At 40.4% G+C, this 16,456-nt stretch overlaps 1 protein-coding gene across 2 annotated transcripts in view; it reads right to left on the bottom strand.

The window, feature by feature from the left end:
* cog5 (component of oligomeric golgi complex 5) overlaps positions 1-16,456 on the bottom strand; it is a 171,539-nt gene that overhangs the window by 125,425 nt on the left and 29,658 nt on the right. For both annotated transcript variants that reach the window (XM_078165363.1, XM_078165364.1), the window contains one exon: positions 7,439-7,559. In XM_078165363.1, coding sequence (XP_078021489.1) covers positions 7,439-7,559 — 121 coding nt within the window. The remainder of the gene's footprint in view (positions 1-7,438; positions 7,560-16,456) is intronic.

The raw sequence follows: 16,456 nt of genomic DNA, 5'->3' as shown, positions 1-16,456 counted from the left end.
TAACTTTTCAATACACCAGCTGAATTTGCATGAGTAGTGTTCCTGTGCGCATGACGCATCAGCTGCACAGTGATGATGTGGAGTTCAGAACACACAGGGGCCCCCTTCCGGCCCTCCATTGGGTAATAACAGTGACCACCACTGTCAGTAATTAAGAGGGTGACTGTCATGGGGCTCCTACCTGGTGGGGGCCCTGGGGCGGCCACTCCCATGCCCCCATGGCAGCTCCACTTATGCCTGGCTAGATATCACACATTAAACCTCTAATCAAATACAGCTTGTGCTGTTTAAAGATAAGCTGCTGTTGGGTGTGGTTACAGACAAAGACAGTTACGCCAGGGCCACACTGCCAACGAAGTGCTGCGAAGCGCAGCGCACCAAAATTCTCGTGCAAGCCTGTTCACATCAGACGCGCATTTCTCCACGCCGGTTGACAAGCGCTTCTGCTCCCAGCTGTTGTCTCCATCACATTTGGGGCTGTTTTTCCATCATGGGTACCTCTCTCTCTGTTTGCGTGTGTGTGCCCCATCTCTCGCTCTCGCTCTCGCTCTCTCGGCGCAGCCAGTGTGGATGACACAATCGGTTAACATGGGCGCCGAAAGGAAACTGGCTTCGCTTCTCGGCGCTTCGAGGCTATTCGCAGCGCTTCCGCATCTGGTGTGGCCCTGGCGTTACTTTTAATTCAAAAGTTGGACTGCCATTTGAGAATTGAAAAAACAAGAAACCTTTGATTTGTTATGATTGGTATAAATAATAATAATAATAATAATAATACTCAGTTTACAGGATACATTGTCATCTACTGCATGCCTTGTTGTCCTCTAAATAAAATAGGCAATTATTCTCTTAATAACAAAAGAATGAGCCATGCGGAACAGATAATCTCAACACAAAAACAACTGCTTAAGGTGCTTTGTTGACTTTGTAAAATGCAACTGCCTTACATCATTGTTCCAATCATTGTTACCATTGTAACAAATGTGAAGTCATCTGTCACTCAAGTGAGGCAGCAAAGGCACCACAATTGAAGGGAACATCGTCAGGTGAACAACTTGGTTTAGGATCAGGCTGTGGGTGTTATATTCCAATGAAGTCCAGTGAAGCAAAAGGTTTCAGATTTGTTCTGCACTCTATCAGCATTCAAAGGGAATTAAATCACTACCAGCTATCTGCTCTGGACCATATATAACTGTGTAACATTTCATGGCAAGTCATTCAATAGTTGTTCAGACATCATTCTGGAACAAAATAGTTGACTGACCAACACATGCCCTTTTAAATAGGAATTGTGCAAAATTGTAGGAAAGCCAGATCAGTCTTCTTTCAGCACTGGCAGTATAAAAACAAAATCGGGGAATGTGGCAAAATGTTCTGTTTATACAGAATGTGCCTTTTTTGGGGCAATTATGGGGGGCGTGAGCAAGTAACAAAACATGTAGCTCAGCGTGTGACATAAACAGTGACGTACCTGAGGGAGGCCGCGGCAAGACAGTCCATCTGCGATTCTCTTGTAAGTCGGCCCGTCCTTCATCGTTTACGTCATTTGACAGTTGATGGCCTCTTCATTAGCGAGGACAAGCAGGACGCACAATTCTTTCTCTCCCCAGTTGCTCATCTTTACCGTAGTGTCTGTCAGGTTTGCATTTCCCTCTTGCTACTAGTACTAGCTGCTCATTCCTGCTATCAGCTGTTTCCTGTTTATCCACCGCCAGTGGGTCGCACGTACGGCATCATCAACAGCTCCCCCCACAAGTCATCAACAGCCCCTCCCGTGGCGGAAGGCCGCGAATATGACTACCCTACAAGGCGGAAAATTGGGCACCTCGGATCAACTCACAAATCCGGCTCTGTGTGTCTAAATGCTCGCAGCTTGCCAGCAGAACGCCCCAACATTCGCCGAAAATCTGGCAGTGTAAAAGGGGCTGTCATTCCTAGCATGCTCCTAAGCAAAGGCATATGGACATAGTTTGTGCATTTCAGCTATAGTGCCCATATAATGTATTTTACTTAAATTTGTTGCCATTGTGGTAACTTTGACACTATGGCTCAGGTGACCCCTGATTCCAGGACTCCACAGTGTGAACAACAACACAACACAAAGCAGCAAAGCCCACTTGAAAAATAGTTGGAATTGTTGGACAGCCACCAACTGGCACAGCAGACACTAGACACAGACACCGTATCACCTTTGAGAGATTGTGGTGTGTGTGTGTGTGTGTGTGTGTGTGTGTGTGTGTGTGTGTGTGTGTGTGTGTGCGCGCGCGTGTGTTTTGCAGACACATACTGCTGAAAACACTTGTCCTGCTGAACCCGCTGTGTCACGCGTAATGCCATGTGATAATTAAGGGTAGCTTGGCAAATGGATAACTGGTGGCATGTAATGCATAAATATCACCTTCTGTCTGCTGACAACAGGAGGTCACACAGTCCTCTGAAGCTATCCAGCCATTGTTAGACACAACAGGTCTGGCCAAGACAATGAAACCAAGTCTGGGCTGGGCGATATGGACAAAAATTCATATCTCCATATTTTTAGGCTGAATGGTGATACACGATATATATCCCAGTATTTTCAACAAAATGGGCTACACGTTCAGTTGCAACCTGATCCATGGTTAATGTTGCCTGTGCGTTTTTCCATCACACAGCAGGGCAATTAGAAGACGCTTACCTGTTGGAGGTGAGCTGTTTGCAGAGGTGCAGTAAGAGCCTGTTGTCTGCAGCTCTAAATCTAACATCTCACTGTGGCTGTTGCTGATTTTACTCTTCCTTCCTTATAAGACTTCCCTTTATTGAAAATAGCCGTTAAAGTTCTGGTAATTCAGTAATGATCACATTTCATTTTCTCACGATTCTTCACAATAAAGTCCCCCATTATTTTGTAATTTAAAAACTTTTATTGTGAAGCACCAAAATAAGGAAATGTTGAGTTTTCAAGCAGAAACTTCAAACATCTTCAGATACGGCGCATAGCAAACATGAAACAGCAAAAATAAAGCAGATATCTAAAGTAAAAACAGGACGCAAGAGAAAACCTAAACTCCAAACCACAGAGATTCAGTTAGAAGCTACAAAAGAACTGAGAGCTGAACACACACTGAAGACACCTTTCTCTGGTCTCCTACAGACAGAGGTGAGTTCAGTGTTACAACCCACAGCCTTGTTTGAAGGGGAGAAGCGGGATCATTGGGGGTTGCCTGTGGCAGATGAGACATCACTGCTACCCATTTGAGGGTGGGCAGCCTGGCTGCACTGGAGAAGATCCATCTTTGGCGCAGCATGGAGTGGCACTGCACGTCTTAAGTGGAAATGGAAATTGGTGCGGCCAAAGGTTAGAGTGGAAAATACGTACAGTATTGTCTATCATCTCACAGACTGATTTAGTGTAGCATGCAATATATAGACTGATGTTGCACTATAAACTAATTAACAGATTAAACAGAGGAGCAGTTTTGTGTTTCTCTGTGTTGCTGGAGAACTTGAGTGCGTGAGTGAGTGGGGTAGAGCTGTGTGGAGAGAATGAGAGAGGAGAGATGCACACTAGTATGTGTTATGTGACGCAACTTGACACTATATCGATATAAACAGTATTGTCAAAAATCTATATCTTGCTTGACAATATATGGATATATTGTACATAGTCATTATATTGCCCAGCCCTATGAAGAGTAAGAGAAAAGGGGACCTGGGGTTACCAATGGATATCACTGATGTTACCTCACCATACACCTCATCAGAGGGCAAAATGCTATCATAACCTCCTTTATGTGATGTATGTCTATGTGGGGCGGAACTATGTGGCAACCTTAGAGGCTGAGAAATGAAGCCAATGTGGGAGTGCCAAAAACTGCAGGTCCTCTAACGGCCACTTGAGGCTGGCTCTAGAACAAAGTCAATCTCCATAGACCTCCCATGTTAAAATATCCAACTTTACAGCAGAAATAAACATGTTTACAGCCTGGTACAAAAAAACAGTTTTGATCTCTATAGCTAATTTCAACATTTATGACAACTGTACAGGGGGTGGATTTTTATATAATTCACCTTTAAAATGGTATTAAGGCTGACAGTTATACATTTTTAAGGGCAGGGTCGCTTGAGTGACAGACTGTCTGTATATGTATCTGTCTATGAATTAGATCCACCCCTCACTCCTCCACTGCTCCAACCTCTCATCCAAATATGGTCACTTCTGATTCCAACAAACCAAGATGGCAGTGGCCGAAATGCTTATGTCGCATCTACCTTTAGTCTCATGCTCTTACGCTGCCCAAACAATTCTTATGCAAAAACATCGCAGCAATAACATGCTGGTTACATACAGTGGAGTCTCAAAGTCTAAGACCACTAGCCAAGACACTTCTATTTTGCATTTGTTTTCAATTTAACATGATTTTTTTTTCATTACAGCTTTTAATATTAGCGCAACAATTTGAGTGAAAAGTTGAATCTTGGAAAAATGTACACTAAGAATATATCTTAGTATTTGGTATGTCCCCCTTCTGCTTTAATGACAGCATGCTCTCAAGCTAGTATAGACTCCACAAGTATGTGCAAAACCTGATGGCCCATGTTATCCCAGCATGATTTGACTCATTCTTCAAGTGCCTCCATAAATGTTCAATGGGTTTGAGGTAAGGTGACCATGGAGATAGACCGATATCAAATTTTGAAAGGCTGATTTAATTACGACAATTTGGAACAGACAAAAGCCAATAGCAGATTATAGCTGCTGCGAAGCGATGGGTCGGGTCTGGGCATTTTTAGGCAATTCTGAGCAACAAGCACAAGAATTGGAAGACATTTAGGAATTTAGCAACACAATCTGCCTTTTGCATCAGCTGAAGCTTGAACTCACAACCTCTGAGACTAAGGATCAATTTCTATCTCACTGAGCTAATTAGTCAGTGACAATTCATGTGTAGCTTCACAAATTGACTAAGCCAGACGTGCAGGTTTAGCAGCCGTCCATGCATGGAAAAGCAGATTTCAAACTACTGTAAAAAATTCAGTTATCGAAACAAAAATCTGAAAATACACATATTGCATCTAGACAGCATGGAGATGTTGTAACAATGATTGATTTGCTCCATAAGTGAACAACTGATGTTTAAAATTGCCATTTTTACATTGACTCCAATTGTTCACATTAGAGCAAAATTCAAATTCTGAAATTTGCCACACATCATCTACCATGACTCTAGAATTTTGTCTTTTTTTCATGAACATTGTAGATTTATTTAGCAAGAATTTGCATGTGTATGTTTACAGTACCGTTTACAGTCAAACATTTTGATGAACTGTAGGCTCAATTTTTGATAAATCAAAAATCTGAGAAACGTAGTTTTTGTAGGACAGTCTGAAGATGCTCTGTAGCAAGTTTGGTGTCAATTGAGCAAAAATTGTGGGAGGAGATAGGTTTAAGAAGTTTTACAGTTTTTGAAAAAAACAGAGTGATGAATTTCATAATTTTTAATAGGTTTAAATGTACAAAAGTTTCTTCATTATTGGGGCTACAGTTTGATGAAAGATGTGAAGTTGTAGCACGTATGGTTGATTTGTTATGAAATTTCAAAGTTTTGAACTTTGACACTTGCTGTAGCGCCACCATCAGGACTATTGGCTTGAGTTTACAGCTGAGGATATCTAGCATGAGACAGGACCTTTGTGCAAAGTTTGGTGAGTTTTCACCAATGGGAAGAATGATTTCCTCGGAAGAAGAAAGAAAAAAGAAGAAGAACACTTGGGATTACAATAGTATCCTGGCATTTTAGCTGCCCGGACCCTTATTAATCGGCCGATATCCAGTGTCCAGCGACTTCACAGTTTCGGAAATGAAATGACCTGAACAGCTGAGTCAAAGAAATAAATAACAACATAAATAAATAAATAAATGTGGATCACTGAATATCAAAATCAAAGTAATAAATATCTAAATAATTTATAAATCTCACACTGAACATCAAACTAACTGTGAAAAATATAGGTGGAAGTGATTTGACATTTTGTGAGCTGTTATTTTTCCTCAAAGTCAATCTGAAATTCTCAGGTACACAATGAAAGTACCTTGATTTTGTGTACAGGGCCTCCATACAAAACAGTAATCAGAGGTGGGCAGTATTTCTGTTACTTCTATTCAAAATCTGTGTTTCTATTACTTTTGAGTATTTTGTAAATGGTAAAAAAAAATCTACTGTAATTTGAAGTAATATTTTTTATTTTTGAATTACTTTAAATACTTTTTTCAATTACTTATAAAACATAGAAAACAAGAAAAGATCAAAACCTAGTTTATGACTGAACTGTGTATGAAGCAAGAGAGGGCTTTTATTTTGAAGTGAGGGTTTTTATTTTGTAACAGGAAGTGGAAGCATTCACTTGGTCACAGACTGCTAATAGCACTACAACACTGGACCAGCAGTTGTAGTCAAGGCTAAAGCTTCATGTAAATCCATGTTGTATGCTCTGATGAAGGTCAAGTAGACCGAAAGCTTAACAAATAAAGTGCAACACTGCATAGATGCAAGTGTGCGGAAATCTTTTTTTCACCATGTAAATCCATGTTAAAATGAAGAACACTACACTGAGACACAGTAACACAGCAGAAGGGAGCTGCTTTCTCTTGAGCTGTATCCACTGATGACTTAACAAATCCCTCCCCTCTGCAGCTCCGGATGGTGATTTACCTCCCTGCGTGACTGGTAGAGGCTGTGCAGCCATCGGACACTATTCGTGGCAAATCTGCCAATAACAACATTTTTTAAAAATTACTATCAGCACTTATTAATCGCCCCAAAGGATAAATCTCTCTGATATAGACACATATATAAACACAGCCCAATATAGTTTGGTCGCAACTAAATAACAATGCTCAAAATTCCTCTTTGGGAATCCCAACAGTTAAAAAATATAAGTATATATATATATATATATATATATAGGCCGATCAGCCAAAACATTAAAACCACCAATCCAACCAAAACATTGATCAATTCATTTCAATGCAATATTCTGATGGAAAACCTTGGGTCCTGGCATTTATGTGGATACCACTTGACGATATCAGCATTGGCCACCACATTGATTTTCCATTTGCAGAGCTTGACCGTTCATTAGGAGCCTGTTGGAATTTTACCGTTCATTTATTCAGAGCTCCACACTCCAAGAGTGCAGAGCATACTGTGGGCACAGACGGAGCAGCAGAACGCCACATGAAGTGAAAGTGAATCTTTACCATCTGTTAATTTCTATACAAACAGAACACTCTATTTCTTAGAACAAAAGCCCTTTCATTTGAGTATTATCTATCATTTCTCCAACCTAATTTAGATGCAACTGGCTGCATTCCCATGGAAACCACAAACCCCGTAAACCAGCCCTGGGTCTAAGAGTTTTATAATTACTAATCAGTTCTCCATGACTTAAACCACGTTCTTACCTAGTTCATTGAGGCTCTGTGCAGCCTTGGTGATCTCCCTGCTGCCCCCCTGTAGCTGACCCTGAAGCCTCTTGCTCAGGTACAAGATACGAATGATCCTCCGCAGCAGGTCACAGGCCACCTGGAGCAGGAAGAAAGGGAGGAGGCCAAGATGGTGACATACTGTACATGACTCAAACTTCAACCAAATTATCCTGGATTTAGCATTAACCCTTTGAAACCTGGATCAACATTCCTTTTCTTGTGCTGCCTTTAGATGCCTTTCGCAAGTATTTAAAACTTCGAACCCCGAGCACACTGGTTCTTTTAGAAACATGGGGAATAAAAGGCAATGAGCACTTAAAAAATAGATTTTGAAAATAATTATTTTTAAAAAGCTAGGGAAAAACTATATTTATAATTGATATTATTATTACATGTAAAAGTTATGTTGCAGAATTATTTTTCTTTTTTTTTAAGTAACAGGTGTGTGGAATTGATGTGTTCAGGCTGGAACTCTTACCAAGAAAAAATTGGGACAGATTGGACAAGGTACACTCAATTTACAACAACTTCCTGTTTTTGGCAAAAATGGAAATGTGTGCAAAATGGCTGCCACACCACAATAATGTTGTTCCATGAAAACTCAAAGTTTTACCGTTAAGGTGTTAAGATTGTACTGACCAAATTTGAGGTTGATCAGATTAATTCTTTAGGAGTAGTTTGTTAAAATACAGCACCTATGAATTGCAAAAATGCACAGTAAAATCCTGTTGGGTTTCAGTTATACCTCGAAAAAAATGTATTTATGAATTTTATTTTTTTTGCTCCATCTGGAATAATCGCTATAAACAGATTCTGCATATGCATGCACAATCTGTAAGCAACAGGACAAGATTTTGGTATTGGAACTAGCCCAAGTGCTGTTGACCAATCGTATCTGAAAGGCAGGTAAACGGTCGAGTGGAGTGGTGGAACGCATTGGCTGAAATGTACTCGCGGAACCTTTCAGCTATGTCTGACAATGATTCAGCTTCATGTTACTATTTTTTTATGCATTCATACACAGCAGGGTTTTTCCTGAATAGATGATTACAAGATGGCCAACTGTCAAATTTCGTCCCCAGCTCTTAAATGGCATTGCTCTGGCCTCTAGCACTACCATAAGAAACCTCGGAGTAATATTTGATCAAGATTTGTCTTTTAATTCTCATTTAAAACAAACCTCACGGACTGCATTTTTTCATCTGCATAATATTGCGAAAATTAGGCCTATCCTGACCCGAAAAGATGCAGAAAAATGGGTCCACGCTTTTGTTACCTCTAGGCTGGATTACTGTAATTCTCTATTATCAGGTAGCTCTAGTAAGTCCTTAAAAACTCTCCAGCTAATTCAGAATGCAGCAGCACGTGTACTAACAGGAACTAAGAAACGAGATCATATTTCTCCTGTTTTAGCTTCTCTGCACTGGCTCCCTGTAAAATCCAGAATTGAATTTAAAATCCTACTGTTAACTTATAAAGCTCTAAATGGTCAAGCTCCATCATATCTTAGTGAGCTCATAGTGCCATATTATCCCACCAGAACACTGCGCTCTGACAACGCAGGGTTACTCGTGGTCCCTAAAGTCTCCAAAAGTAGATCAGGAGCTAGAGCCTTCAGCTATCAGACTCCTCTCCTGTGGAATCATCTTCCTGTTACGGTTCGGGAGGCAGACACCGTCTCCACATTTAAGACTAGACTTAAGACTTTCCTCTTTGATAAAGCTTATAGTTAGGGCTGGATCAGGCTTGCCCTGTACCAGCCCCTAGTTAGGCTGACTTAGGCCTAGTCTGCCGGAGGACCCCCCTATAATACACCGGGCACCTTCTCTCCTTCTCTCTCTCTCTCTCTCTCGTATTCTATTACTGCATCTTGCTAACTCGGCCATTCTGGATGTCACTAACTCGGCTTCTTCTCCGGAGCCTTTGTGCTCCACTGTCTCTCAGATTAACTCATATCGCAGCGGTGCCTGGACAGCGTGACGTGTGTGGTTGTGCTGCTGCCGTGGTCCTGCCAGATGCCTCCTGCTGCTGCTGCCATCATTAGTCATTCTTCTACTGTTATTATACACATATGACTATTGTCACACATGTATACTGCCAGATATTAATACATACTTTCAACATACTGTACCACAGTAGCCAGAACTATAACTATAATATTATTACTTTCATTAATGTTGTTGTAAGCTACTGTTATTACCTGCATCTCTCTCTCTGTCTCTCTCTCTGTCTCATTGTGTCATGCGGATTACTGTTAATTTATTATGCTGATCTGTTCTGTACGACATCTATTGCACGTCTGTCCGTCCTGGAAGAGGGATCCCTCCTCAGTTGCTCTTCCTGAGGTTTCTACCGTTTTTTTCCCCCGTTAAAGGGTTTTTTTTGGGGAGTTTTTCCTTATCCGCTGCGAGGGTCATAAGGACAGAGGGATGTTGTATGCTGTAAAGCCCTGTGAGGCAAATTGTGATTTGTGATATTGGGCTTTATAAATAAAATTGATTGATTGATTGATTAACAAAACTTTGGCGGGTGTCTTTTCTGTCATTTGCATCAGAAAAGGTAAAACTGTCTTAATGTAAAAACTGTCAAAGCAGAAAAAAGAGCCGTCTGTTTTGGACTGCAGCAAAGCCAGGAACCAGCCTGGTGCTCCAGTGTTTCAGCTTGTAACATCTTTGCCACCACAAAAAAATAAATAAGTAAAAAATCACTAGAGAAAATAAAACCCCTTTCCCCTGCTGTTCAATGACAGTTTTATGCTGCCAGTTGGAGTTTATAAATGCCATTGCAAACAGTAGTCAGACCCACCGTTTGTGAAAGCTTTTCTATGTGCCTTTACATGTACAGTGGTATGCAAACATTTGGGCACTCCTGGTCAAAATTTCTTTAACTGTGTTAAGTAATAGTTAAGTAAGTAGAAGATCAACTGATTTCCGAGAGAGCAGTTACTTCCACTGATAACGTCAGGTCTGGGCTGGGCCGATCAGGGTGTGAAACAGGTGTAACGGGCAGCACAGCATTTTTTGACAGAAAAGCGATCAATGGGTCTCTTCCTTTTGAATTACTGGCATGTTTGAATGTTGTGATTTCACTCAAGGAGGAATAAAAGGCATAGTTTCACACATACACACAAAGAGATGGAACAGACAGACCACCGTTGCAACCAATGAAAATGTTGTGTCACACGCAGCTACTGCATAAATTTAATAGTTCCACATTTTGGGAAACATGCTTATTATCTTTCTTTTTGAGAGGAGTTTTTATATTTTCCTTTGACTCGTTGAAACTATGAAAAAAAAAACAAAATCTCAAGACATGCAGACAGTAGGAAAATGGTGGTTTCAAGTGAAATTATTTCTTTAACATTGCACATTTCCTGGACAGTAAAACATCTTTGGGTCATCATCGACATAGATGAATACAGCATCTGCTGTCACAGCCGACGTTGCAATGTAAGATTACATAAAGGTCTGTAGTAATATTCTACATATTCATGAATTACGGTACATTTTATGAACCTTAACAAAAAAAGGTTGTCTACTGGCAGTACCCAGGTACCTCCTTGCTGTGCTGCTGAAATCACTGCCTTTGCGCTCAGAGGGCAGGCTGGGTGGGGTGGGTAGACCTGTGCAGAGCACCAGAACTTAAAGACCAAAACATGACCAGCAGTATAATAATAGAAAAGCAAAAATTTCACCCTTAGTGGTTTCTGGGACAAAGACTTTCAAAATAAGTGAAGTCAAATGACACCATTGTTTCTATCATTTCAACATGGATTTGTTTACAATGTAGCATCACTGAGGAAAATAATAGGGCATGTCCCTTGGATAGGTCAGTAACAAGTCTGATGCATCCTTTCAGATGTTAATGCATCAAGGATGCATGACAAGGCCCCCGGGAAGTGTGCAGGGCTTTGAAGCCAATTTCTGTAGTGGCCAAACAGTGGAATTGCATTGTTACATTATGCCTTCTGGCCCAAAAATACTTTTTCCCATAGACTTACATTGTGAATTAGACTTCTGTTTATCAGTGAATACATTGTTTTGAGGATCACAACCCCTGCAAAATGACATGTTGTACGATCAAGATTGGAGCCATTTGGACCAATAACATCAGGAAAATCTAAAGAGCTGCACGATTAAATCATTTAATCCCCATTCAAGTTAGTCTAGCACTAAACAGAGTGCAGCCGGCTCGGACAACCTAGTGCACCTGCTCAATGGGCCCAATGATGCCGAAGCAGTGCCAATCATCCCAGTAACTTTATACATGGCAGTTGACCATTTTTGGCTTCTTGCACCACTGAGCAACTTTCAAACATGAACAGGGTCCTGCCTCCAACGCTGTATCCAGGTCTCTTTATACATTGACACATAGGGCACTTAACTGGCAATGTGACTATATGTGCTGACTCTCAATCATTTGAACTGGATTTTTTTTCTAGCATCATGCAGATATCTCCAGACAGACCATGAGTGTCCATGTGTACTATCTGAAGCAGACAGAGGGGAAGATATTGTGTTGTTCAATGGAGGGTGAAGAACAGAGGCCTTGAATTCAACACTGACTGATCACCTTATAATCTCCAAGTTCAGCTATAAGCTAAGCTGTACAGTGCAATTAAACCATGAAAGAAACCTCAGAATCATACTGAGTTTTTTACACCCACTGTTTCATCAATATTCAACAATGATTTCCCTCAGCTGAACAAACAGGAGAACTACTCTTACTGGCACACACGTGTTGCTTGGTTGTGCACACATAGCAGATTGGACCTCTGCACACAACAAATCTCTTGCTACATATAGGTAAATGCTTAGCATTTCTCCTACACCAGGCAAGTCCAAAGTCCGGCCCTGGGGCCAATCACGGCCCATGGACTGATTTTTAACAGTCTGCAGCTTGTCTTTCAAATTATACTATACGTGGTCTGCCGGTCAATCAAGCAAGATTACTTTGCATTTTTCATTCACCTCACGATGGCAGGACTGTCATACTGTTTTTAGACAGGAACTGTGCAGATGGAACTAATGTGTTTCCATAAAGAGATAGTAAACAAGCAAATGAGTTGTTTTGTGGTCATCTCATTTGTACGTGATTTTCAGGGGTTCAAGCCCAAAGAGCTGAAACCCTTTTGCTTTTGCTACAACTTTGTTTTTTTGTTTTCTTCAGAAATGTTTTCACAAATTTCTGTGGGACGCGACGCTTTAAAGGACACATCCCTCACACTGTGTTTGAATGACTTGAAATCTGACATTTGCTCAGTGTGCTCAAGTGGAAACCTCCTGGGCTGATGAGTGAAGCCAATCTTGAAGTGCCAAAACCTGCAATTCATGAAATGGCCACTTGAGGCTGGCTCCAACACAGAGCAAATCCCCATAAACCCCCATGTTAAACTGCCCAACTTTACAGCTAAAATAAACAAACCCTTTTACACTGCCAGATTTTCTGCAAATATTGGGCCGTACAAATTGGGTCTGTATAAACAAAAGTAGGCAGGCAGCATTTTCCCGCGCACCCCGATTTTGTTTTTATACTGCCATACTGAAAGAAGACCAATTGGGCTTTCCTGCAAATTTGCACAATTCCTGTCTAAAAAGGGCTAAACATGTTTACAGATGGTTTTAATCTCTATGGCTTTTTTCATTATTCATGACAACTGTACGGGGGGTAAAGTTTTTTTATAGCAATCTTGTGTAAATGTTATTAAGGCTACAAGTTCTGCATAATTAAGGGCGTGGTCACTTTGACTGACAGGCTGTCAGCTCTGCCTCACCGCAGGCCACTCAACTTGACCTCCTTGCCATGTTTTGAGGTGCTGGAGCTGGCTGACTGGAGACTGCCTGTGATTTTTTTGTACAAATATTGGACAAATGACAAGGTTTGCTGTGCAGATAATTGTACCAACTGACCGTGCAAGACACCAGGGTGCCAGTCTTTCGGTAGGTGATATTCTATTATCATTTCATTTGTATGTTAGCGCTAATTAGCAGGTGCTGTTAATTCTCAGGTTTATCAGTTTAGCTTGTTAACTCACTATCTAGCTGCTAACTGGCAAGCACTGAAATACAAATGCATAACAGAAATGTTACACTTTAGGGTTCTTATACTTTTCAACAAAGGGCGTCTGTGTGAGGTTGGAAAGTAAAGCTCCACCACGTTAACATTAGTTAGCTAAAATGTGCAGACTGTGTGTAGTTACAATAAGGTGTATCTGTGTAACTTGAAAATATTAATGTCACATTTACCATAGTTCCAGAAATAATGTTATTCTAACGAGCTAGTGCGTTTTTAATTAAGGTGGAGTTGGTTATTGAGGCTATACGGTAAGTAAACATCAAATTTGACGGTCCTCAAACCCAACCTTTGTTTTTTTTTTTTTTCTTTTAATTGTGTTAGAACAAAATAAAACAATATACAACAAACAAGGAGTAGAGCACAGGCTGAAGTATACTGCAAAGCTGTATGAACAGGTGTGTGTGTGTGTGTGTGTATATGTGTGTGTGTCTTTGTATAGGGGGTGTGGATATGTGGGTGACATATCCACACCCGAGTGTGGATATGACATATGCGAGTGAGTTTGGATGTTTTTTTTTTAAAAAAAAAAAATACATATACAGTAACTACACACACGTCTGTCTTGTATATCTACATACAGGATCTCACAGAAGGAATTCTACGTAAGCCCAAAAAAAACCCCCTAGGGTCCGCACACTAGATTGTCCGCCATATTGAATATTTTGAAAAACAGCTTTTTGACATCCCCTCCTACAGCGTAGGTCCATTTCATACCAAACGTTCTGGGAATCATCATGAGATAAAGCGTTGTAAATGTTATCAAAGACTTTCTGATATGTCACTGCGTTTTGATGATACTGACCAATGAATTTTAGAGGGGGCATGGCTTAGCACATAAATTGCTTTTACTCCTTAACCGTTGAGCCAATTGTCACAAAACTTGTTGTAAATGTTGACATAAGTATCTGAATCATACCGTGAAAGTTTGATTAAAATCAACCGATAGGGGGCGCTACACAAGCAAAAAGTTGACATCTCATAATCAGCCAAAGATATTTGTACGAAACTTGGTTTGCCTCATAGGTCATGTCTCAGTCGATGCACAAAATTTGAAAATGATTGCTTAAAGGGGACGTGGCTTATTATGTTAAATCTAAACTTCAAGACATTTCACATTCCATACTTCAAAAAATCATAATAAATTACCAGTGTATCCTACACAACTGAAAGCTTTTCAGGACATCCACTGAATTGTGACAAAACTTTGCCGTGCTGCAAACTATAGACAATTCAGAAGCCCGTCACTCTATATTTTTAAGAATATGCAAAAGTAATTAACATCTGTATCTCCAAAAATCTTCATCTAAATGCAACCACCACAAACATTTTTTGGATACTAGATGTAAAAATAGTCAAAAAACACGCACATGCCAAGGTCCATTTGGAGTGGGTGCTGGATACATATATATAAAAGTTATGAAAAAAGGAAAAAATGTACCGTGCACCAAGTCTCAGCTCCCACTGAAGGCTTTTTAATTTGTGCTGTGACGTTTCGAGCACAAGGCTCTTTCTCAAACTGCTGTTACATGGATAGACAGAGAGTTGGTAGCTTAAGAAGATACCCGCCCATATATGACATGTGAATTAACACACCTGGTGTCAACTGGTATCAATCAGTTTGGAAAAATACTTTTACTACTACTAATACTTAAAAATACTTACAACCGGGATCTAAAATAGGTAATTTGAAAGACAGATAAAGTGCATAGTAACATCAGCATTGGATGATTCATTAAGTATAGATACACAAGCAGCATAAGGTATACATATCAGCATAACAAACAACAAGGTCAAAGGTATGGTCTGATGTCAAAGTCCTCGTTAAGGCCCTCAGGAGCCATAGTACCCAGAGTGTAGATCCAGAAAAGTTCTTGTTTAAGGGGCAGGGAGTTAATGTCCCCCCTGCGTGGTTGTTTAACAGTTTCAATGCTGATATATCTGAGTGTTGAGATGTTATGTTGGGCTTCAAAAAAAAAAAAAAAAGAGCAGCCACAGAGCTTGATGCAACATGATGTCTGATATTACTTCTGTGTTCAGTTATGCAAGTTCTCAAAGATTTAGAGGTCTTACCAATGTATGCCAGACCACACGGGCAATTAAGCATGTAAATAACATTGGATGTGAGACAGGAAATGACTCCTTTTATATTGTATCTTTTTCCTGTGTGAAGATGGAAAAATGTTTTGTCTTGTGTGTGAAGTGACATTGTTGACCGTGGCCGCAGGGGTAATTGCCCGATGGAACATTGCTCAGAAAATGTGATGGAGAGGTGGGGGGGAGGTCGGCCCTCACCAACATGTTCCGCAGGTTAGGGGGTCTTTTGTAGATCATCCGTGTTTTTTTTTTAAAACAGTCTTTAAGAGCAGGGTCCGTATCAATGATGTGCCAGTGTTCTTTAATCACATTTTCTATGTGTTTAGCAACGGGTGAGTATTCCACAGCACATATAACTCTAGGGCTCCCAGTCTCCTTAGGTTTGGTGGTGATGAGACAGTCAGATTGTGACACACTTGAAAAACGATTAGCAGCTTTATTGATCCAAGACTCTTTATAACCTCTGTTTCTGAATCTTTTCTCCAGCTCCTTGGATTGAGTGTTGAAGTCTTCATCTGAACTACAAATTCTTCACATTTGTGTCACAGCACAAATTAAAAAGCCTTCAATGGGAGCTGAGACTTGGTGTGCGGTACATTTTTTCCTTTTTTGGATACTAGATGTCACATGTTTCAAATGGTGTTGTAATTTGTACTGTATGCACATTTTTCATTTCAGCTAATTTTTAACCAAATGTCACCAAAATATTGGTCCAAATTTGACCCACTAACATCCTCTCTCTGAGTAAGTGATGTTCTTGGAACAGCACACTGATATTAACTATAATGATTGGAGATAATAAATTATATCAACTCTGAACTCTAA

This window comes from Epinephelus lanceolatus, chromosome 23, assembly GCF_041903045.1.
Source record: "Epinephelus lanceolatus isolate andai-2023 chromosome 23, ASM4190304v1, whole genome shotgun sequence".
Classification (NCBI taxonomy): domain Eukaryota; kingdom Metazoa; phylum Chordata; class Actinopteri; order Perciformes; family Serranidae; genus Epinephelus; species Epinephelus lanceolatus.
Note: the sequence above shows the minus strand (reverse complement) of the source record. Positions and strands in the feature narration are given on the sequence as shown.